This window comes from Penicillium malachiteum (assembly GCF_028827825.1).
Source record: "Penicillium malachiteum strain IBT 17515 chromosome Unknown utg000003l:1.0-4950554.0:1.0-4952489.0, whole genome shotgun sequence".
Lineage (NCBI taxonomy): Eukaryota > Fungi > Ascomycota > Eurotiomycetes > Eurotiales > Aspergillaceae > Penicillium > Penicillium malachiteum.
The window spans coordinates 2,995,982-3,017,668 of record NW_026643096.1 but is presented as its reverse complement, the minus strand read 5'-3'; the positions used below and the strand labels follow the sequence as shown (position 1 = coordinate 3,017,668).

General features: G+C 45.1%; 7 protein-coding genes across 7 annotated transcripts; 2 read left to right on the top strand and 5 right to left on the bottom strand.

The window, feature by feature from the left end:
• Positions 1 to 998: 998 nt before the first annotated feature.
• On the bottom strand, positions 999 to 1,625 carry N7483_007473 (uncharacterized protein; the record flags this gene model as incomplete). The annotated part of the gene is made up of 1 exon (XM_057090910.1): positions 999 to 1,625. One exon carries the CDS (start codon positions 1,623 to 1,625, stop codon positions 999 to 1,001), a length of 627 nt encoding a protein of 208 aa, XP_056945651.1.
• A 2,045-nt stretch (positions 1,626 to 3,670) lies between these two features.
• On the top strand, positions 3,671 to 4,879 carry N7483_007472 (uncharacterized protein; the record flags this gene model as incomplete). The annotated part of the gene is made up of 2 exons (XM_057090909.1): positions 3,671 to 3,689; positions 3,984 to 4,879. The coding sequence occupies 2 exons, from the start codon at positions 3,671 to 3,673 to the stop codon at positions 4,877 to 4,879; spliced, it is 915 nt and encodes a 304-aa protein (XP_056945650.1).
• Positions 4,880 to 5,496: 617 nt separating this feature from the next.
• Positions 5,497 to 6,660, bottom strand: N7483_007471 (cytochrome P450; the record flags this gene model as incomplete). The annotated part of the gene is made up of 1 exon (XM_057090908.1): positions 5,497 to 6,660. The coding sequence occupies one exon, from the start codon at positions 6,658 to 6,660 to the stop codon at positions 5,497 to 5,499; it is 1,164 nt and encodes a 387-aa protein (XP_056945649.1).
• A 1,112-nt stretch (positions 6,661 to 7,772) lies between these two features.
• Positions 7,773 to 8,176, bottom strand: N7483_007470 (uncharacterized protein; the record flags this gene model as incomplete). The annotated part of the gene is made up of 2 exons (XM_057090907.1): positions 7,773 to 7,888; positions 7,981 to 8,176. 2 exons carry the CDS (start codon positions 8,174 to 8,176, stop codon positions 7,773 to 7,775), a joined length of 312 nt encoding a protein of 103 aa, XP_056945648.1.
• Positions 8,177 to 13,996: 5,820 nt separating this feature from the next.
• On the bottom strand, positions 13,997 to 16,675 carry N7483_007469 (uncharacterized protein; the record flags this gene model as incomplete). Its single annotated transcript, XM_057090906.1, has 2 exons — positions 13,997 to 14,867; positions 14,931 to 16,675. The coding sequence occupies 2 exons, from the start codon at positions 16,673 to 16,675 to the stop codon at positions 13,997 to 13,999; spliced, it is 2,616 nt and encodes an 871-aa protein (XP_056945647.1).
• Positions 16,676 to 18,831: 2,156 nt separating this feature from the next.
• N7483_007468 (uncharacterized protein) lies at positions 18,832 to 19,158 on the top strand (the record flags this gene model as incomplete). Its single annotated transcript, XM_057090905.1, has 1 exon — positions 18,832 to 19,158. One exon carries the CDS (start codon positions 18,832 to 18,834, stop codon positions 19,156 to 19,158), a length of 327 nt encoding a protein of 108 aa, XP_056945646.1.
• Positions 19,159 to 19,731: 573 nt separating this feature from the next.
• On the bottom strand, positions 19,732 to 20,720 carry N7483_007467 (uncharacterized protein; the record flags this gene model as incomplete). The annotated part of the gene is made up of 2 exons (XM_057090904.1): positions 19,732 to 20,392; positions 20,476 to 20,720. 2 exons carry the CDS (start codon positions 20,718 to 20,720, stop codon positions 19,732 to 19,734), a joined length of 906 nt encoding a protein of 301 aa, XP_056945645.1.
• Positions 20,721 to 21,687: the final 967 nt, after the last annotated feature.

The following is a 21,687-nucleotide window of genomic DNA, read 5'->3' as shown; positions in this document are numbered from 1 at the left end:
AGTGTGTTGATACACTGAGACGGCGGGATCCATCCCCTTTTATAACTGCCTGAATATTTTCAAGTTCCTGGCAAACAAGATCAATTGAGCAATTTATATTCCGTTGCATGTGTGGCATAGATGAAAACTTGACGAGCCCGGGTGATTGTGGGGCCAAGGATCCGCGGAGGGTCCGCGCCTGGACTCGAGTATCCATCCCAATTGCTCCGCGGATGACCCATGTGTCAAATGGGACAACTATATTATTTATAATGTCATATTTTGAGCCTGGAGCCTAGAAATACTAAAGAGTAAGGAGTCTCCCACCAAAGATCCCTGTTGTCGTGCTTAACAGACTCGGACTTACCTGGTCGCGAACAATCTCCTAGTCTGTATCCTAAATTTATCACATCCCTGTCGCGATGATGAATCCCGCGAACTGGAATTTTGCAACCATGTTCTACCATGGGCGCTGTTGAGGTAAATAAGCTTTCGAAAGTCGGCATATCGCAACATACTAATTATTGTGCAATCAATGGATATATCGGTTGAACGTTCGAAAATCATCCGCCACTGACTCTCAGACTAAAGGTACTGCAAACATTTGTTGCCTCCTATCATCACTATAGAGTTGACGCGGCACAAATGTACACTCATTCCTTTCCATATATAACCTCCTATTCTCCATGATCTGATACATACGACCACAGGGTGTGGAGAACAGGGCTTCCCGTCCGCTCAGCCGTACTTAAGCCACACGCCGGTCAGTTAGTAGTATGGTGGGTGACCACATGCGAATCCTGACTGTTGTATGTTATTGCCTTTTTGTTTTTCCTTTTTCTTTTTCCTTTTTAGATACTAAAGATGAATCATGATGGATGCCCAGGAGTGAGAAGTGACTGGGTCTAAGGGTTACCTTCGGGAGCGGGCCGGGTTAAGAATTCATAGCATCACTCCAATCACGAAAGGCCAGCCGTTCCTCGCTGCTAAATTTTGTCTCGTCAAAAGAGTATCAAATCTTATGACTTTGGATCCTTCTCGCCAAAGAAATTGGTAATCAAACGAAACAGCTTCTTAAAGCTGTCAATTGCTTGCCGTACATAATCCATGTTAAGTTGATTCAAACAGGCAGGTGATCGACCCATGCGTTTGACGCCAGGCTCATTCTGCGCCACCAACATATTTTGTGCGATCTCGCTGACTGAGTCCAATAGTTCATTGGCCTGTTTGACCAAGTCTAGAACAAGCATTCGTTTCAATGAGGCATCGTCAATCATTGACACGCAATAATTGCCAATTCCCACCTTGACAGTCCCGTCGAAGCCAGACTTTGCAATATAATCGAAGCAAGCAGCCGTCTGCTCGAAGACAGTCATAATGCAAACTAGGTCAACGGGTCCCACATAACAGCCACAGCGCGTCGATTCTTGACAGCTACGAATGACATCACCCGTGACCTTGAACATCTTGTCCAGCTGGGGCTTTGGAATTTCTTGGATCGCACAATCAAGCTTGGGGATGTTCATCATCATATTCAGTCTGCACTGACAATTCTTTGGTGTTGGTGGTACTTGCCGGGATAATGCGATGGGATCTGAAAGTGGGTCAGAGGTGGAGCTTTCGCTGTTATCTCCAGACTGACCCATCCGCTCGGTCGAATTTTGGAAAAAGTCGAAGTCATCCAGGCAAGGATCCCGGGTGGTCTTTATAGTCCTCTATTCGCAGGTGTCTCAGTTGGTGTTATCTGTAAAGAGTGGCTTACATTCAGACTGAGGTCTATACCTGGAAACACCCAATCGAATTGTTCCAGTGCCTGGTTGAACTCCATTCCAGCACTGGGATTTGTTGAAGGCGGTGCAAAAGGGCCACTAGTGGTCATGGAAAAGATGTCACCTGGTAAGTCGACCGACATTGGGTCTGGTGTCGTAGGATGTGTGGGTAGTGTGGGTAGTGTTGTTGCCGGCATCATTTGACTGCTTATTACAGGCGTGGTCATCGATGTTGACATACGCGCTGATGATCCAGGTGAGATATGGCCATTTTCATTTCCATTTCCATTCTGTGCATTGTGTATAGTTTGTATATTTTGTGTATTTGGCGGGGTATATGCGCAACGTAGATCGCGGTTCCTGCATCGTTCACAGGCTTGCTGCCCGTTACACTTAACTTTGACGGCGCGACAGGGTTCGCATGCAGTCATGGGGCGACGAATAACTGGGTTTGAAGCTCGCACCTCAGGTGATTGCCAGTTCAGTACAAGAGTGCCAGGAATCCGCTTCCCCCGGCGGGGTGACATCAGGCGTAGACTTTGACCGGCGAGACCGACATGTGCTAATTCGAAGATTTAAGTTTCTATTAGCAATTTTTATGTGTTGCGACTGTATGTCAGCTCTTCAGAAGACTCCACGGGTGGACGAGGCTGAGAGGAGTTAAGTGAGATGACAACAACCTTCGAAAGAACGCGGTCTGGCTGCTTTGTAAGTGCACGGACTGCGCCACTTAATTAAGAGCGATGGTCTGGGGGAGCTCGCTCAATGTGTCAAGGGCTTCATATTCTGCACATATACGGAGTACACCTAAGGCCACTAGTATACGACACCAGATCACATGTTATGGCTGCGGAAACAAAGGAAGTTCTTATTCAAGGCCTGTAGTTTGGTGAGAGTCCAAAAGAAACTACTCCGTATATGATATCATTTTACATGTATTTGGGGGCCAGGGATCCACTTCCACCTGGGCAGAGATCTCCCACTCCAAGGTTGGGCGTGGTCCGTGGACGTCCCCGGGACTGACAGACACCCAATCAGGGTAGAGAGAAAACTACTCAAAAGGTCAGACCACAAAAACACAGTCCACCAAACTGAGTTGTAAATCAACAGAAAACTGTTCGTAAAAGACAAATTCAATTTCAGGATGGATAATGGTAAAAACTACGTACAGTAAAGGGGGGAAGTGACAAGTCCGAATTCAGGGGCAACATTCTGCCATATAATTCCGCCCAATGGAACCAGTCCGCAACATGAGGAAGGCCGCCAGATGCCAGTGTTCTGCTGAAGTCGGTTTCATTCTACACTTTCAACGCTTCCTTATCAGAGCCAAATATGGGTGGAAGACCGTGGCAATCCAAGGGCTGTATAAATTGCCGACACCGGAAGATCAAGGTCAGTGTATCCCCTGACTACCTCCAAAGATACTCCAAGTCCCTAATAATTCAGACAGTGCGATGAGGGAAAGCCTGAATGTGCACGGTGTACAAAGCGGGGACTGAAATGTCAAGGCACTGACAACTACTCACATTTCATCGGAGCACCTTCTATAAACGAATCGAATAAGAAAGCAGAGCGTATCGTTATACGACACTGCCAGGCGACAACCAGCGCTCGCATTGCGATATTACCCGCAAGAGTTTCTTCGAAACAGGCAATGCGAGTCCAAATGTTTGCATCATTTCAACAACAAACCTTCCCGGCTCAACAATTGCCTTCGATCAATGGCTATCAGAGCTTCTTAATTTCCAGTATTGGAAATCTTTCCCAGAAAAGTCAGATGGTCGATAAGGCCGTGTCTGCACTGGCTTGTCTTTTTTTAGGCAAGACTAATCATGAGCCACCGATTTTCTATCATGGCCTTCAATTATATAACAGTGCAATTCGAGATATGTCCCGCTTGATACAGTGCAGTAAATTTCACAATGATCTCCTATATACTACGTACCTTTTTCAGGAAATTCAGGTATGGGTGCCTCTTTTTTTCAGCTACAGCACCTGGGTATTCTAACATTTGAATTCTTTCCTCAGATACTTTATTGTCCTAATGGTCTAACTGCCTGGGGTACCCACATAGCGGGAATGGATGCATTATTAAAACAATACCGGACAAAGGGCCAGAACGATCCCATCATTGATGCAATCTATAGTCACCAACACAAACTGAATATAGTATGGACCCAAGCCCGCTATCCCCTGGCATAGCTAATTCTTTGATATAGTTTAACACATCAACAGGGATGAACCTCTTGGAATCAGAATACGAGTACCTTATGGAGCCTACAAATGGAGACCCACTACTCGAGATTATTCAATCAGCAGTGACTATTGGGAAATTACAGTCCATGCTTGATACAGTCGACTACACCAGCCTGACTGCTTGTCAAGATATACTTCATCGATGCTACGAGGCACGAGAATGTCTCTTGAGATTACGTACTGATGGACTTCTGGGTGAAGACCCCTCGGATAACGAATGTGCTGCGAACTATTTCCAACCTATCAATGAGGCAGTTCCCTCCTCGACCCTTTTATTCGGCCCTCCCTATCACTTTTCATCGTCCGATCATGTGGCACTCTACATGATGTTTTGGGGGGTTCAGATGCTGTTCCAACGATTGATTTATCGTGCACGCTCTATATTCCAATTGCACACAGACATCACAAGATCAGGATTCCAGGAGGATCTTTCACATTCATACTTTTTTGAAAATCAGGAAATCTCACTTCCAGGGGTATATGCGAACAGAATAGCTCGTGCAGTCCCCTACTGCCTGCAGGAGAGCTTGAAAAACACGTGTCATAGGCCGATATTATTCAGTCTGAGCGGAGTTTCAGCCTACTGTGTTGAGATTGGAGATCGCAGGAAATTTGATTGGTGCCAGGAGGTCTTTAAGCACACAGAGGCTCGTGGGACTGGTACTTCTGCTCATCTTTTTGCGCTAGCAAACAGCCGGTGGGAGCGCCGACAGGAGATGGGGAGAAATCAATTCGTGTGTCTATCTCTTCGGTCACAGACTTATAATTCTCTGTGCAATGTGATGCCCCCTGCTTTACCAAAGGCATGCAGTGGTATTGGAGGTACATCCGCGTACCACAGTGATGGGCCGATAGTCGCTGAGATCTTCGAGTAAATGGAGTGATCTCAATCTGTATCCAACACTTGCTAGATCATTACCGCTTTTACATGCTACAACCTTCATACAAGCTCTCTCCAAAGCTCCAAACTTGAAAATCCAAGAAAGTTCAATATTTACGAGCTGACTTGGCCCGCCACGACTACCTAGTACCCACTGCCATGATATCAAGTACTCTCAACATCATCGGCAATACCCATCACCTCCCCGTACTCTTCTCCGCCATCTTACATTTCTTTTTATGACATCCACAACCCAATCACCTCTCGGTTTGAGTTTGAATTTCACCTCACTTGGCATAGTCATAAATCCCGCAACACTCATCGCCCACGGATCCATGTCATCAACAACCTCAACATCGAATGTCCACAGCAGACAAGCAACCTGTAAAAACGTTCCATCCATAGCGACTCTCTTTCCTTGACACATACGTCGACCCTGTCCAAAGACTGGCAATGGAAGATCGGTCCGCAATTTCTCTTCCCCATTCTCATCCCGTCGAAGCCATCTCTCTGGTACAAAATCCTGCAAGTCACCCAGTGCAGGATCGAAAACCTTTTCGTCTCGTCCAATAGCCCACGCATTTGCCATAAGCGTCCATCCTTTCTTGATTTTCACACCATTGTATTCATCGTCTTTATCCGCTCGGCGTGGAATTGAACCTGGGGAGACAGGTCGCCATCGGAACATCTCTTGCGCAACAGCATCGATGAATGTGAGTTCTGACCTGTCCGAGAAACGAGGTAATCGGCACGACCGATGACTTCATCAAAGATAGCATGAGCTTTCTCAATGAAGGACGGTTTACGCAAAGCTGCGATAAATAACCATAGGACCTGACGTGGGCATGTCTCAATTCCGCCGGCAACAGACGTTGCAAGTGTGAATGAAAGATCGAGGTCCGGTATTTCTCCACTATCCGAGTACTTCTTTGCGGTCGCAATGGCTTGCTTTGTTGCATTCCAACCTGGAGAATCTTTCCCGAGCTTTAATAGACGCATATAGAGGTCTACTTGAGTGGCATACATTTTATTGGCCGACCGTTTCCACGGAGATAGAAAAGCGGGAAGGTGACGAAGTCCTGGAATCATATCTGGAAGTCCCGGGTTACCAGCAATATACGTGATTTGAGTTTGGAGATCCATGATCTCTCGCAGGATTTCCTCATCAAAATGTGAAATACGTAGTCCGTAGTGTAGACCCAGAATAACACTAGACTGTGTGCGTTCCAAAAGCAGGTAGATTGTGTCTGTGCTGATCGCATCTGGGGATTTCTTCACAGCCTCACAAAGGTCGAAGATCAACTGTGTCGACTCGAGTTCCATCAAGGGTTGATAGTTGGGTGCGCCAGGAGCTCCCAGGCTGGGAGAGAGAACCCGATGATGCAATTTAAGCTCCTCATCGTAGTCATGCATTAAGGTGAATTTCGATTTCCCGCCTTTCGAATCTGTAATCATTTCCATGCTAACTGACGACGGACGGTTGCTATACCATTGACTGCGATGGCTGAAGAGTTCTGTCACTGCATCACATGAATTAAGAACGACGATAGGGATGAGTCCAAAAAGCTTCGGGACTGCAATCGGGCCATTTTCTCTGGTCCAAGCATCCCAATTCAATAACGGTTTCTCGATAGGTGATTTGTGGATATCGCCAATGAGGGGAAGCTTCAGGAGAACTTTCTCTCCATGCTTGTTGCCATCCTTCGTCTTTCTCATATAAATCGCCGTTAAAATGCCTATGACGAGAGCAATTATGATGGGAAAAGAGGCAGCCATGGTGACACTTCAAGTTAACAAGAAGACATATCAAAACCAAATAAATTGAGGGGAAGTTTTGAACGGCGCGCCTAAAATGACTGTTAAAGCTGTCTAGAAATCGCATAAAATCCCAATTATTTCACGTGCGTGTCCCCCTGGGGGCCGGTGCATATGCTAGTCCGAGGGTAGTCAACGCTAAGCATGGGTTGAGCCGTTAAGGCCTTCTATGTATCCACCAATGAAGCTGTCGTCTTTGGATCAAAAGTGGAGAGAGCGTTTTGCACAGATCAGGGAAGGAACGCGGAGACCTCCCGAGGCCAGGTTTTATCGAGACTGGTTGTATTCAAAATTCCTCCGGTGTAAGCGAGTCCAAATGTTTTGAACTGTTTGTGTTTCATGAGAACACCATTCTGTATGAACCCACCTCATGCTATGAATATTCAATTTCTCACGCAAAAAGATGTTGGGCTCAACTTTTCATGAATCATTATGAGCGAGTTAATGAAACCAAACCGGCCTTAGATTTCCTCTGATAAAAAGGGTCCCTATTTCCTCTGGTTTTATTCTTCTCTTTGTCATTGAAATCTCAGGCGTAAAATAGGTCTTTCTTTTGGCAATGTGCTAAGTGATAGAGCCCGGACGTTATACAAGCCTATCAAAAAGTCCTATATAGATTCAGCAAAATCAACGTTTCTAATATGGGTATCATTTTATAGGGAGTTTCTTCAACTTCTTCCATCACCCTCATTCTTCGCCACTTCATTTCACCTCACTATCTGCAAATCCGAGATTACAGAGGATTGATATCAAAGTACTTGAGCCTGCTAACGGTCTTTATTAATGAAATTTTGCTTCACTATTACTATCCCTCTTGCTACTTTTCTCGAATCCTTCTCTCACCGTGACGTAACTACTGGTAATACTAAATTTTGACAGATAAGAATGTTCTGCAATCGGGATATATTTTTGATTTCTTCTCAAGCTGTCATAACTCATACTTCATTAAAAGCCATATTTTCATTCTGGTCTTTCCCATATCCCGTGCTCAATTTGTCTCCGAGTCCTTCAAAATAAAACTTGACGACGACCCGCTACTCCACCTCTCCGCGTATTACCACATCCCATCCTCCTTAGGTTCCAACAACCCAGTCAGTGTCATCCTTTTTCTGGGCTGATATCTGGCTCGGGTCAGTTTTGTTCTCTTGGCCGTGTTTCCAGCCCCAAAGGTGGTGCGGCTTTGGCTTGGCTACATTTTGCATGGTGATTTTATTAGTATACACTGTGTAGAACGCCCAGGCCAGGCCCAGGTCAAATCCAGGTCAGATAATGAGTGCGTACCAGTTGTCGTACCAGCGTACGATCCAGACTGAGGCTGAGGCTGAACTGTCTGTGAACTTGGATTCAGTGGTTGTTGATCAGGGGCTTTAGCAGCGCTGGAATCAATGGCTGCCTCAGTCGAGCTAGTGGAGCCCGTTGAGTCCTGACGAGGGCGATGGTGGAAAGCGTCAGATGCTCTGCGGAAGAAGTCCGACATGGTAGAGTCTTGATATTTTGATCACTCGGTTGGAAGAAATTTGGGGATCATCCGTGATGCGGTTGGGAAACGTGGGAGCAACCTTGACTTTGGCCTCGAAACCTTTCCCGATATATAGTAATTTTTGCCACACTTTAAATGACATCACAATATCTAGCTAAGATAGGCAACTCATCACGCCCGAAGGAAAAGTCGCCACTGCGACCGAAAAGTCGTTGATGATTTGAGGAGCGGGAGGTTGAGCGCGTCATATATGGGGAACCATTTATAGTCTCCAGCCCTGGAGAATGATGGGTCAACATGTTCAAAAGATCAAAGTAGCCCCAGGTGCCTGCACATGTGGGGTTACATAAGTTACTGCATTCTATAACTATAACTAGCGTAATTCCCGCCCAAGCTGCGCACCCCATCTAAAATCGCGTCTTTCTACCATCCTACCTAATTCAAACACCTACCATGCCACCAATTGTTAGATCACGTGGTCTGTATAGTTCAGACCAAGGTGGCTAGGTAGATAGCTCTCGACGTGTCGGGGCAGACTTCCCCTCCGCGCACTTCCCCCCATACGTGTTCTTTCCTGTAGCTGTTCCATAGGCACACCTCCTAACACCAATCCGCAATATTTCGGCCGGAAAAAATGCCGAACAAGAGGGCAAGGTTTTATTAGCCTTACAGGATATTCAAAAGGGCCAAATCAAGTCTCTTCGCGCAGCGACCAGGCTATTTAGCGTGCCTGAGTCCACACTACGCAGTCGCGCGCACGGTGTTCAATCTCGCGTCGATATACGCCCAAATGGTCATAAATTGACTCAGTTGGAAGAGGATTTACTTATTGAATGGATCATTTCTATGAATAAACGTGGTGCGGCGCCTAGGCCATCTACTGTACGAGATATGGCCAATAGTCTACTAGCTGCACGCGGTAGCCACCCTCCACCTACAGTTGGCAAGAATTGGCCGTCAAGCTTTATAAATCGACGTGAGGAGATTCGGACACGCTTCTCTAGGCGATATGACTATCAAAGTGCCCAAAATGAAGACCCTAAGTCACTACGAGAGTGGTATACAACTGTACAATGTATAATTGATGAGAATGGCATCCAACCCGAGGATATTTATAACTTTGATGAGACAGGCTTTGCAATGGGCCTTATTTCAACACAGAAGGTTGTAACACGGCAAGAATACTACGGTCGGCGAGCTATTTTACAGCCTGGAAACCGTGAATGGGTGATAGCAATTGAAGCTATCTGTGCAGACGGCTATTCATTACCACCATGTGTGATTTTTAAGGGAAAGGTTGCTGTCGCTAGCTGGTTCGATAATCTACCAAAAGACTGGCGATTCGAGGTCTCAGCTAATGGCTAGACTACCGATGAGATTGGTTTACGATGGCTAGAGAAGCTATTCATCCTATCAACAAATTCACGTGTCCGTGGTCGTTTTCGGCTATTGATTCTTGATGGCCATGGAAGCCACCTTACACCCCAATTTGAGCAAATCTGCTCAGAGAATAATATTATATCTCTCTGTATGCCTGTGTATTCATCATATTTATTACAGCCACTTGATTCTGGCTGTTTTGCAGTGTTAAAACGTGCCTATTGTCGCTTTATGAGCGATCTTGCACATACAGGCTATAACCATATCGACAAGCTTGATTTCTTGGCTGATTTCCAACGCGCCCAGTTAGAAGCTTTTCCACCAACTACCATTCAGAATAGCTTTCTAGCTACTGGATTAGTACCAATCAATGCTGAAAGAGTTCTTTCTAAATTAAATATTTCTCTTCGAACACCTACACCACCAGGTAGCCGACCAAGCAGCAGTTCTAGTCAATTTACACCCAAAACACCTAGAACTGTGGTTCAGCTACACAAGCAAGCTCCAATGCTGAAAGACCTTCTAAAACAGCGATCAATCAGCCCTCCCAGCCCATCAAAATTGATGCTAGATCAAATCATCAAAGGCCACTCGATAGCGCTATATAACACCGCATTACTAGCACAAGAAAACGCCAATTTACGTGCTAAAATGAGAAGAAACGACAGAAGCGCAGTCAATCAGCTAGGCAGGTGGCATTTGAACAGGGCTTAACTGTTGAAGAAGGCCTACAGCTACTCACGCAGCTAGAATTGCCAGTAGAAGCACCTGTGGTTGAATCACACACCCAGGTTGAATTGCCTATTCAGCCGAGTCAGCCAGCCAAAAAGCCTCCGCCTAGGTGTAGTGGGTGTCGAGATGTTGGCCATCGCATCAATGTATGTAAAAATCGTATTTATAACTGAATTTATTGGCGTTGGGTTAAGATATTTGAATTTAAATTTGTCTAATGGTGGTGGGTGCGCAGCTCGGGCGGGAATTACGTTATATCAGATACTAACTAACTACTATGGGTGGTCAAAAGTCTGGCCCCACGTCGATGCTCCCATACAAAAATTCAAAAAATGACCATTTTCAACCATAATTCTTTACCTTTTGACGTTAGTTATTTCCAGAAAAAAAAAAATAAAGAATAGAAAATTGGTTACTCTATAACCTTCACACCAAAGATATTTTATTTCCATTTATGTATAACACGCTGTGGGTCCTTAAAGTTAGGTAGATTTGAAAAAATGAAATTTTACTATGGGCGGCCATATTAAAAAATCCAGAAAATTAACTCAGAATTATTCTTTCCACTTTGAGGACTTCTAATTCTACGTAAAGATCATTTCATATTTTAAAATAACAAATATTTAGTTTAAATTCCCTTTTCCTATAAATATTTAATTTGTAAAATATACTATTATGTATAATATTTTATAGTATTTAATTAAACTGCATAGAAGCAGAATTTGCTAACATACTTAAAAAGGAAATCAAGGCCCTATTCTATCGATTATTTTATCAAATCTTATTATTAGAATTAGACCTAGGCCGGCTTTTACTATCGCTAATAGCATTTTCTTGGTCTTAATAGGGATTTTAAGGTAGTCAAAAATTTAGGAGAACCTCTTATACCCCCCAGTATACTAATAGTATACTCCACTAAGACTATATTAGAGGTAACATATTCTATATAAATCACTTACAAAGCATTCCCTCCCTGAAGCCAAAATAGAAAAATGTTAGGCAAGCAATCCGAAAATTGTCCTTCCATACTCTTTTTCTATCTATACTATACTCTTACATTCTCTCTTTCTGCTGATGGTTACTAATAAAGTGTGTCTATGTTAAAAACTGTAATTCTGTCTCTTGCTTTTATCTAAATATTGTACAGTCAATGTGGGCAATCGAGCTGTATCTTGTAGAAGAATTCGGTATTAAAAGCTAAGTAGCTTTTGATATTCATCTTAAGAGGTTTCCTCTGTTTATAGTAAATACGCTACCGTTATAATGCTAAACCTGAGAGCTAACAAAATAACAGAACTTCTGAATTTTGCCGTAAGCCTTTTGATAATTCGAATGATGGCATATCAGAAAAGCCTCAAGATTTGAGATCGGTTTCGCACTGCAGAATTTTAAAATATAAATAAAAGTCCTAAACCCCTAAACCTAACTCTATCATAATCTAGGAATATATATAAGATAAAGAATAACTTATTTTATTCAGGGATAAGATTGAGATCTTAGGAGGTAAAAGTGCATGTTTGATTAAGTATAGAATAACAGTAGTTTATATACAATCAAACATAATGACATCAGGTGATGTGCGATCATAACAGTAACATGATGTAAGCAAGGAAAGATACATGGTAATCTTGGGGCGAATATCACATCCTCCCCTACCATCTTGGAATTCGCCTCGAATTCCGCAAAACGAATGTAATCGCGGGCGATGGGGCCCGGACGCGACCGTAAGGTCGTCTATGTAGACGAAAGCCTATGACATCATGTGAACGGACGAAGGTGTAGGACTTCCGTCTTGTTCATGTCTTGAGGAGGAAAAAAAATAATTCTCTCCATCTCCACAAGTTCTGACACACATCGATAGTAATGTCCCAGGCGAAAGCTTCATAGCGGCCGCCATCATCTGTTCTCGTACAGATCAACGCATAATCAGTCTCAGGGGAAGAATTTCGGTTGTTTCATCACAACCCATCAAGTTCTCGTCCAGTCAGGGACTCATGTGATCGTCCCGTCCAGGAAGCATGTCTTCTGCTTAGGTCTGGACCTTCAGGTAATCACCAGAACTTCATCAGCCAGGTGTGGTCAGCGAGGGCTGATCACAGTCATGTCAGGGAGACAGCGCTCGGCGACAGTCGCGGCTCCAAGTGACTCTTCACGTTCGGCGAACGTGGATCCAGGTCGACACTGTAGGGCAGGTCTCATCGCGTCGTAGCATGTCGTATCTACGCCACGTAGGTAAAATGTCTCTTTAGTAGCATGTCTTTCTTTACCTCTTGTGAGTAGCATATCTCACGGCGCGGTAGCATGTCTGTCCTCGCTCAATTAAGCTCGGTTGCATGCCTCGATTTCCGGGCGGTGCTGCGGGGCAGCGACCTCATCGTGTCAGAATCGACACGGACGCATGTCATCGTACTCTGCAAGGTACGGGAATCCATCATGTCGCGCAGGACACGGTAAACATGTGAAAATCCATCACATCTTGAATCAGAGATCCTCCTGATTCGAACACTTCCGCATCTTTAGGCCCGCGGGCGGAGGAAAGCTTTTCCGGGGCCGGCGCCATTCCTGAGCCTAACAAGGAGCCAACTCCTCCTCCAGCTCCGGAGACAAATCCCTTTGAGGATTCTGACTGATCTCCACTATTCGTGTCAGATCATTCCTTTACACTTCAGTCAGTTTCTTTTGTTTTTCCTCTGTCTTTTTGAGGTCCTCTGAAATAGGATATTTCTCCTAACCGGCGGGTCTGTACGCAAAAATAATCATAAATACAGCCAATAAGTGGCCTTCAGGTCCGAATACACAAAGTTTCCACTTCCTCCGTCGTCCAGTAATTATAGCCTATAGTCTAGATTACTTCCTTATAGACATAGATATCATAACTGTAACGGGTTGAACCCGACGAGGGCTTGTCAATCCTCGACAAGCCCAAAGCCACTTATCCCGTACGATTATGTTTGACAACAGTTGACTGTTTGTGCACAAGAAGACAAACCCCCACGAACGTCTCCACTTACGTAATCGTACGGCCCCACACGTGATCCACAGAAGGACATATATTCCCCACTATGTACCATAGCTTCCTCTTCCTTAAGCATGAATGTAAACTGCATGACGGCCTATATCGTTCTGCTTCAGTCTTTATAGAGCCCTTCACATCCGGAGGATGTTTTTTCTCTATGGTATAGTCTTTGATACTAAGAGAAGTAAGAGGAAATAGACTACTGCCTAGTATAGCTATCTTCGATAGAAAATATTAAAGGACGATAATTATAACCCCTAGCTTGATGGGAATTGTTATTTTATAGTTTTAAATACAAGGGTACTTAGAGAGGAAAGATTTAGCTAGAAAACTAATAATTTTAATTTTATGAGTAATATAAAACATCTTAGAAGAGATTAAGAAATTACCTTTATTAACGTCTTTAGATCTAACTTCTAGTTTTGTATAAGTCTATTTTTCCTATATAGACAGATGTCTGGTAACATATAACCTTCTGCATAGGCTTTTCTCTGCTACTGAGGCAGTGTGACAGCATGATAAAAGGCTCTAAATTGCTGTCTCATTCAGTAGCGTGAAGATGCGATGGGAGATACTAGTAGCTTGTAGCCTTGCTTAACTTCGGAAAGTGGGTATGCGTTCGTTTAGCCTCGCCACTGCACGCCTACAAGTTAGGAGTTGCTGAAAATGGAGAGCACAACGAACCGGTGTCAACAATACAGATTGTCTAATCGTGGTGTAGAGACTTCTTTTGAGGTCAACGAACAGTGTGCAAAAAGATATTGCATAGATCCCAGCCCTAGCCCATCAATTGCTCTCAACTCTGTCTGCTCCTCAGATAAATCGCAATCAGTCCAGTTTTCTTCTTCTGGCATGTGTCCGGCTTGGGTCACTTCTCCCCACATAACAGGCTTGAATGCCGCATAAGCATCATCCGGAGGAGGATGGCAAGATGCACTTATAGCCGCACTACAATGCGCCACTATTGGAGCATGCGTCTTGAACTTCTTCAGTCCGAGTAATACGAGTGTCACCCACCCCACAAATATCAGAAGTATAGCGATAAACACCGCCAAGGGCGAAATAGAGCAGCCGCGCCTGGAATTAGATTCGATTGGGATGTTGTGCACGTTTTGACTCTGCACGTCGATGAAAAAAAAGGCTTCAGACACAACCCAATGGATCAGAGCAAATAAAATCAAGTTTGGTACACCGTATCTGTACGGGAGCGTGAGATAGAATGTTGAGCGTTGAGCGCCTCGTGGCCGGGATACTCGCAATGGTCGACGCTGGAAGGCGTACCGGTCCCATTCCGCTGCCCCAAGCATACATGTGAGCAAGCCATTTGTGAGGAAGTACATAATAGATAAAAAGAACTGCGGCAAATTTGATATCAGGATCATGGTCAGCGTGTTACCTGACAACCATTGAAGGGGTATCAATGTCATTTCGCTGACTAATCCGAATCCCTCACTCCAGATTTCGGCGAAGAACGCAGACGCAGACTTCAGCCGAAATAGGTCATCGGCGAAGATGATCCCGACGAACAAGGTGATAAAAGTCATGTCGCACAGAGCAACGCTATAAATGGAGCTGTGTTAGCAAAAGGCGACCTAGCAATATCGCCAGAGTGGATAGCCTTACCAAGTAAAAGTGACTAGCCAGCGTTGCCCGGTCGCTGCTTGGCACCAACGCTTCCTTTTAGGGGATAACAAGCTCGGAAACACTATTGGAGACGAAGCATCGGTTCCATTTGGCGGCTTATCCACCAGATGGATTTCCATATCGCTTTCCGAATCACTGGAGCGCTTCAAAAAAAGGGAAGGTGCGAAGCAGAAGTCGCACATCCTTTTGCGTCTGCTCCATGGCTTCGTTCCTTTTGCTACGTTAAACTGTGACAACAGACACCGGCCCTTGGTCATAGGATCTGGGTGCGTTAAAAAAGAAGCCACGGAATCTCCGACGGTGAGAAGAAGACCAGTGCGGCTCATTCGGGCTGCGAAAACCATGCAAATCACTTTCACGACATTGCAACCAACGACTATAATAGCAATCAGCGGGCTGAAGAGAATTCGGCATCGTTCGGTAGCTTTCTTGTACTTGCAGCCGTTGACTGGGACGACCACGTGGTCTCCTGAAGTCTGTTTATACCCCATTAAGGTAAAGGAAATCCCGCCCGCCCAGGTGCTATTTTCCCAGTGGGACGGAGTGTCAAGGTAGGTCCGTAATGACGTGGCAGATGGGTTCTTGTCGTATAAGTATTTGTGGAGCGTATGCCGGTCGAAAGCAATCTCGGATTCGCCCTCGAAAAGACTGTGAACCATATCGCCACCTGTGAGAGAAAAAATGGTTCCACCTGGGCTTGTAAACTTCCAAACGCGGTAGCTCCAAAACCTTGCTATGGGTTTCCATGAGGTCTTATCCCAGGAGGCCTTATTCATGTCTTCTTTTATCTGAGCAAGTGACGTTGAGTCATCAAAATATTTGATATCAGCGACAGAACCACCCAGACTACTTGCATTGTCAAAAAAACGTCGATGTGCAGTCAAGACCAACGTGCTGAGCTCCGTGTTCCATGTGTCTTCAAGGTTGATATCGTACTTCTCAATGCACTCCAACAAGGTGGCATTGTAGAACGTGCCGTTGAAGATCTCCGCCTGTATATCACGCGCACTAGTGCCAATATCGCGTTGAAACGTCACTTCGGCCACACTGTCATTAACTAGCGACTCGGATGAAGACAAGTCGTCAGGCACAATCAACACGCCAAATTCCATCGCCGAGATGGATCGGAACACAACCGAGTTGTAAAGCATGTGAATAGGAACAGAGGTGGAGAGCAAAAAAGCCCAGAGGATGCGACGCTTCCAGTTCATGATCCCCAGGTTGCGAACACTGAAAGTCCCAATATCGAGCCAATTGTGCTTTTGGTGAGCACGATCAACATCTGCCCGCGACGGTGCCCCAAGACACTGCATCGTGTAGTTGCTCGCGCCTAGTAACACCGTACTCAAGATGTTAATTACTAGATGTAATATGGTCGCTATCCTGCTGGACGTGTTGCAACTCCCTTCGTATAGCTCGACCATCTCGAATTCGCCTTTGTTGACTTCTTTGGAGTATCCAACTCCAACTGCCGCTAGAGCCAGGATGATATTCAGCACGAGGACAGCACCGGCTATCCATGGGCACTTCCGCACCTTGCCCCACTCGTCCCTATCTCGCCAAAAGGATAGGCCCGGAAAACTCCAAGTCGCATCTTTGTATCCTTTCAATGGTGCGCTTTTGTCCAGATTTTGATATTCCAGGCTCCGGCTGTGGTTCCATGGCGTGGAAACGCCGGATATCATCAAGGGTTTGGTGAGGTTCTCGAGAAATTCCACGCCCATTGCGCTTTCTGTTCAAACCAAAAAGACTTTTCAGGGGCTGTGAGCTTATTGTAGGCTGCCTTTCAATGCCATCAGCCAAATGGATGTTTGAAGAGCTTCCGTGGTGATGTGTAGTATAGATTGACAACACGCGTGCATTTATGGCGTTGAGTACTTCACCGGCTTTTAGAAAGTAGGCGTTTGAATGGCCGTTGAGGCGGGCGTTGCTGATTCCTTATGTGAGATCTAGAGAGAGTTCTAGTAGCGCTATCGACAGACTAATTTTGGTATTGTACGCGCGGCTTGGCTACCGATTTAGAATTAAGGTGGATCTTAGTCAATCATCTCAGCTAACGTAATTCACTAGCGAGCGGGCCACCCAAATCAAAACGCGTCAATTAATTTGACCATCTTCTTCAACCATCTACCATGCCACCAAAACACTCTCAAAATCGTCAAAATTTGACGGAGCAAGAAGGGCGTATCTTGCTTGCTATGGAATCTATCAAAAACCAAAAAATGTGAAATCGCGAAGCAGCGCGCATATTCGTTCAAATTAAACGAAATCGAAGAGAGTTCGTTAGAGAAATTGTCACGGCATTCATATGTTGAATTGAAGTTGATTCCATAATCATGGAAACGCCCCAGGCAACGAACTGCGGGGTAAACCAGTATTTAGCTGACCCCAGTGAGCCGGGGTTCCAAGTTCTTCAAGTATTAGTTTTCATTGTATTTGGAAAGTAATACTGTTGTTACGGACCAACTAAGGAGGGATCTCCCAGGAGCAAATACGGACCAATCAGTTGGCGGTCGGACCCAAACTGGACGACCGGCCATAACGGATGCATGGCCCGAATAGACGTATGTCCATTTGGGGCCTCAGGCACCAACGGGAGCCATATTCGGCGTACTACCAGCCGTCTGAAAGAATACTACACAATGAAGAATTCACAAGGTTAGAGTTGGAGAACCTGAAGATAATAATAGGCCCTATCTAATCTAAGGCCTATCGCTAGAAACAGCATAGCAGCTACTTATATTAACAGAAGCCACTCAGTAGACTACGCTTCTAATATATAGATACACACTTCCAAAGATTTAGTAAAGCTATTAGGTTAATTAACTAAGTCCAAAGGATAGGTACGTAAGTAATTATAAGGACATTCCTTATAGTCGCAGCCGGCGTAGCGAAGACCAAGGACGACGTTGTTAATACACCAGAATTTATACCCTCCTAGAAATCAATCCTCCCCACTGGAGTAGAGCGTGTATTAAGTTATTTAGAAGATATCTTCGTTCGCCGTTATATTAATTAGGAGATATGTTAAGGAATATTACGTTAAAATCACTGTAGACTCTTGACCTATCTATATTAGGTTCTAGGAGGATGTAATGAACTCGTCAGATTAGGGTGACACCTGTGGGCTAGGCGAGATATACTAAGGAGAGAGCACGAGGAGTTGGTTCACTTTGATACAGCGACTAACACTTGAGGAGTGTAATTCGGGCCCTAGAGGAATCCTCCTCTATGTGTGGTGGCTTTGGCTGGGTCTCCCAGGGGGTTTCAGGTAGGGTCTGGCTTTGTATCTGGCTATGGCTTCCTTTGATGATGTTTAGGTCGGGCCTTTGTTTGTAGGCTCAAGAGGGACTCCCCGGGGTAAAGGGTGAGCTATTAGCATCGTCAGGTTCTTCAGAGTTTTCACTTCCTTAACCATTCTTGATTTAAACATCTGAGTCTTCTTCCTATTTCTTATATTGCTCTTCATGGCTACTCTAGCACCTACTGCAGCCGCAATCGCCGCGAGTCGGGCGGCCCTGGGTTGGGTTATCCCTGGACCTGGGGACACGTATTTTCATACTGTGAATGCGGAGCGGGCTTGTTGCACTCGATGTCTGAATACGAGTGTGGGCAACTTCCTGAAAGAGTTCACTGATAATGCTAACGGTACCAACGGGGCAGTAGTCGGGACTGCCCCGGTAGTCGATGTTTTCCATATCACTTACACTATCTCGCAGGTGGAGTTAGGGAAATATCTTCAATGTGTGGGTAAGGGAGAGCCTTGTATGACAGTAGGTATTATCCCCTTCTATGTCTTAGGGTAACAGTACTAACTTGGCTGTGTCTAGATCCCGGTGTTATTACACTATGATTGGTATTCTTTCCATGAGATTTTGGCATGGGCTTGGGGATTCAAGCAGGGGCTGTGCCTCCTTCTTCAGTTGGGCCAGTATCTAATACAGTGGTAGTTATTTGGGGTCTATTTGCTCACCAGGCCGCTAAGGATGCCTCTGTTCACCTGGCGCACGTATTCCAGAAGCTAGTGATTGACCATGGGAAGGACCACGGCTTCTCCACGACTAAGAATGTCGAGGATCGTTCACAACGTTACCAGTACGCCCAGCGAGTGCAGAAACGCCATCGAAATCAGTTAAAAGCTCTAGAGGTTCGGACCCGGATGCCTGGGGGTTTCCCCTGCCCATTTCGGTTCAGCTTCCACGCGTGAGCGGGAATTCCTCCCACGGTCAAACTCTTCTGATAAGGGTTTTCTGCAGTGGAATGCTGGGGTACGTAGTTTCTTTATGGAGGTCGCTTGGTCTGCCGTGGCTGATCCTGGCGGGACCCAAGTTATCGGCGAAGCTATTCGGGATACACACCTCCGGTGGACGTCAGTGATCTAGGGGGGTTTTCTGGTTTTCTTTTTTCTATTCTGGTTTTCTTTTTTTTTCTATCTGACGGTTATATGTCTCCCTCTCTTAGGGTACCGTCTCGGTGCCCTTTCGGTGGCATGTCCTTTGGTGCTCAGTTTTTTCTCTTCCTCTGTTTTCTAAACTTCTTGATCATTGCGCCCGCGTTCATGTCCTCTTCTGGGACCCATTGGTTATATTCTGATGGCCAATCCTTCCATTTGACTAGGAAACAATTCTCTGTAGCAATCATATCTGTTACCGCTATCGCTGATGGCTACCAATGTAGTATGTTACATACAAATGTTGAATTGTAATAAGACTTCTCCAGTTGTTTAGTTCAAACTAAACATGTTTTCTGATATCCCTTTTCCATTTTAAGATTTCAAGGTTTAGACAAATTCCATCCCTCCCCATTCGTACACGTCCAGCATATGTGTTGCGACATAATACCCTGCGTCGCCCTCACGCTTTATCTCTGTAGTATCCAAATTGTCCACTGGCCGCCAAACGGCAATCTCTGACCTCTCCACGCCTCCATCTCGTATAATTGCGTTTCTGCTTCTTGCAGCTTTCTCAAATGGCTCCCATAAAGACGGCAAAAACCACAGGCCCTCGCGCATATATTCTGCCTTCAACAGCTGTGGCTGTTGCTGGATCATTGAGCGATATAATTCATCCACGCGCTGTAATACCCTGCCCTCGAGGAGCTCGACCACCCTTGTCAAAGCCTTGTCGTCCCAAAAATACGGATTTCTCACGTTTTCAAAGCCGGCAAGTGAAGGGATGACCTCCACGGTTTGATCCGTAATGGTTTTTATAACCAGATGGATGCATTTGCAGAATGGGAAGTGATTCTGTAAAAGGGTAATCACAGAGTCCAGAACTTGGAAGTCCCGATGGGCAGCAGCAGTAGCGAGGTCTATTATCTTCTCTTCGGCTGGAGGTACTATGAAGCAGCCAAGGTAGATATAGGGGAGATGGATGTTGACAAACACCCGGTCAAGACAGAATCGGTCATTTTCTGTGATCTGATGGACTTCATCCCAACACCTATACATGATTGGAGTCAGTATATATACCCTTTTTAATTCTTCGATTTCTGAGACCACAAGGGAGAAGAGGTTTAAACGTACCTTTTCTTCCACAGCATTGCCTTTTGAATAGATTGCGACAGTAAGTCATTCTTTTCATTTTGGTTTGTTAAAACTGGGTGTAAAGCGCAATCGATAAATGCGGAGCGGCGCGGGATTTTCTCATTTGGTGGTCTCTGGTCCGTGAAAAGGCGCCGTGAAGAAGTGCCTGAAAGATTGCGGACATCAAGTTGAATGACGCCAGCGTTGGTCTTGTAAGTGCATCGTACTCGTCGGTTGTCATCCATTGGGAGAAATTTGGCTGATGTTGGAGAACATTTGAAAGGAGAAAATAGATGAGCGGGCCAAAAAGCCGCCGAAGTCCTACAGTGACTGGGTAAGCCTACACCCGCTTCTGCTGATACTACTCCGTAGTAACACATTGAACACTTTTTACACAGCCATTATTTTTTTTATTTTTTCAAAAAGAAAAACAAAAAAAAAAAGCCTCAGATGTCACCAGTTGAATTATTTTTTATCAGTCAAAAAATTGAAAATAGGAAACTACCTAGTTTCCTATTGAAATGTTGGAACCTTCCACGGTTGGTTTATCGTAATCACAGAAATGGTTGAACTGACTTGGAAGTCTTATTCTTCTATACCCACCTAGACATTTTTGAATGAAATTCAAGTTTATTTCACTTAAGCGCATCAATATTGGACCAGTTGGCTAGTATGGAGCGTTGGGGGGGGTAGGGGGGGCGGGGAGGGGCGAGGACTTGTCAGACCTGGTGGATCACGTAATGAGCTTATGTAAGCTGTTATTGTAACGTAATCCACAAGCGAGCCGTACACACAAGCGAGCCGTACACCATACCCCATACCCCATTACAAAATTTTAAATTCAAATACTTTAACCAACAACAATAAATTCAGTTATAAATACGATTTTTGCATACATTAATCCGATGGCCAACCTCTCGACACCCACTACTCGTTGGTGGAGCCTTAGGACGTGGCTGATTCGGCTGAATAGGTGATTCAGCTTGTGTGTCTGGTTCGATACCAGCAGCTCTATCCATCGATTATAGCTGCTGAGCTAGCTGTAAGCCCTCTTCGACTGTTAGACCCTCATCACATAGTATCAGCCTAGTTGATCGACTGCGCTTTTGTCGTTTCTTCTCATTTGTAGCACGTAAATTAGCGTTTTCTTGTGCTAGTAACGCTGTGTTGTGTAGTGCTATACAGTGGCCTTTGATGATTTGATCTAGCATC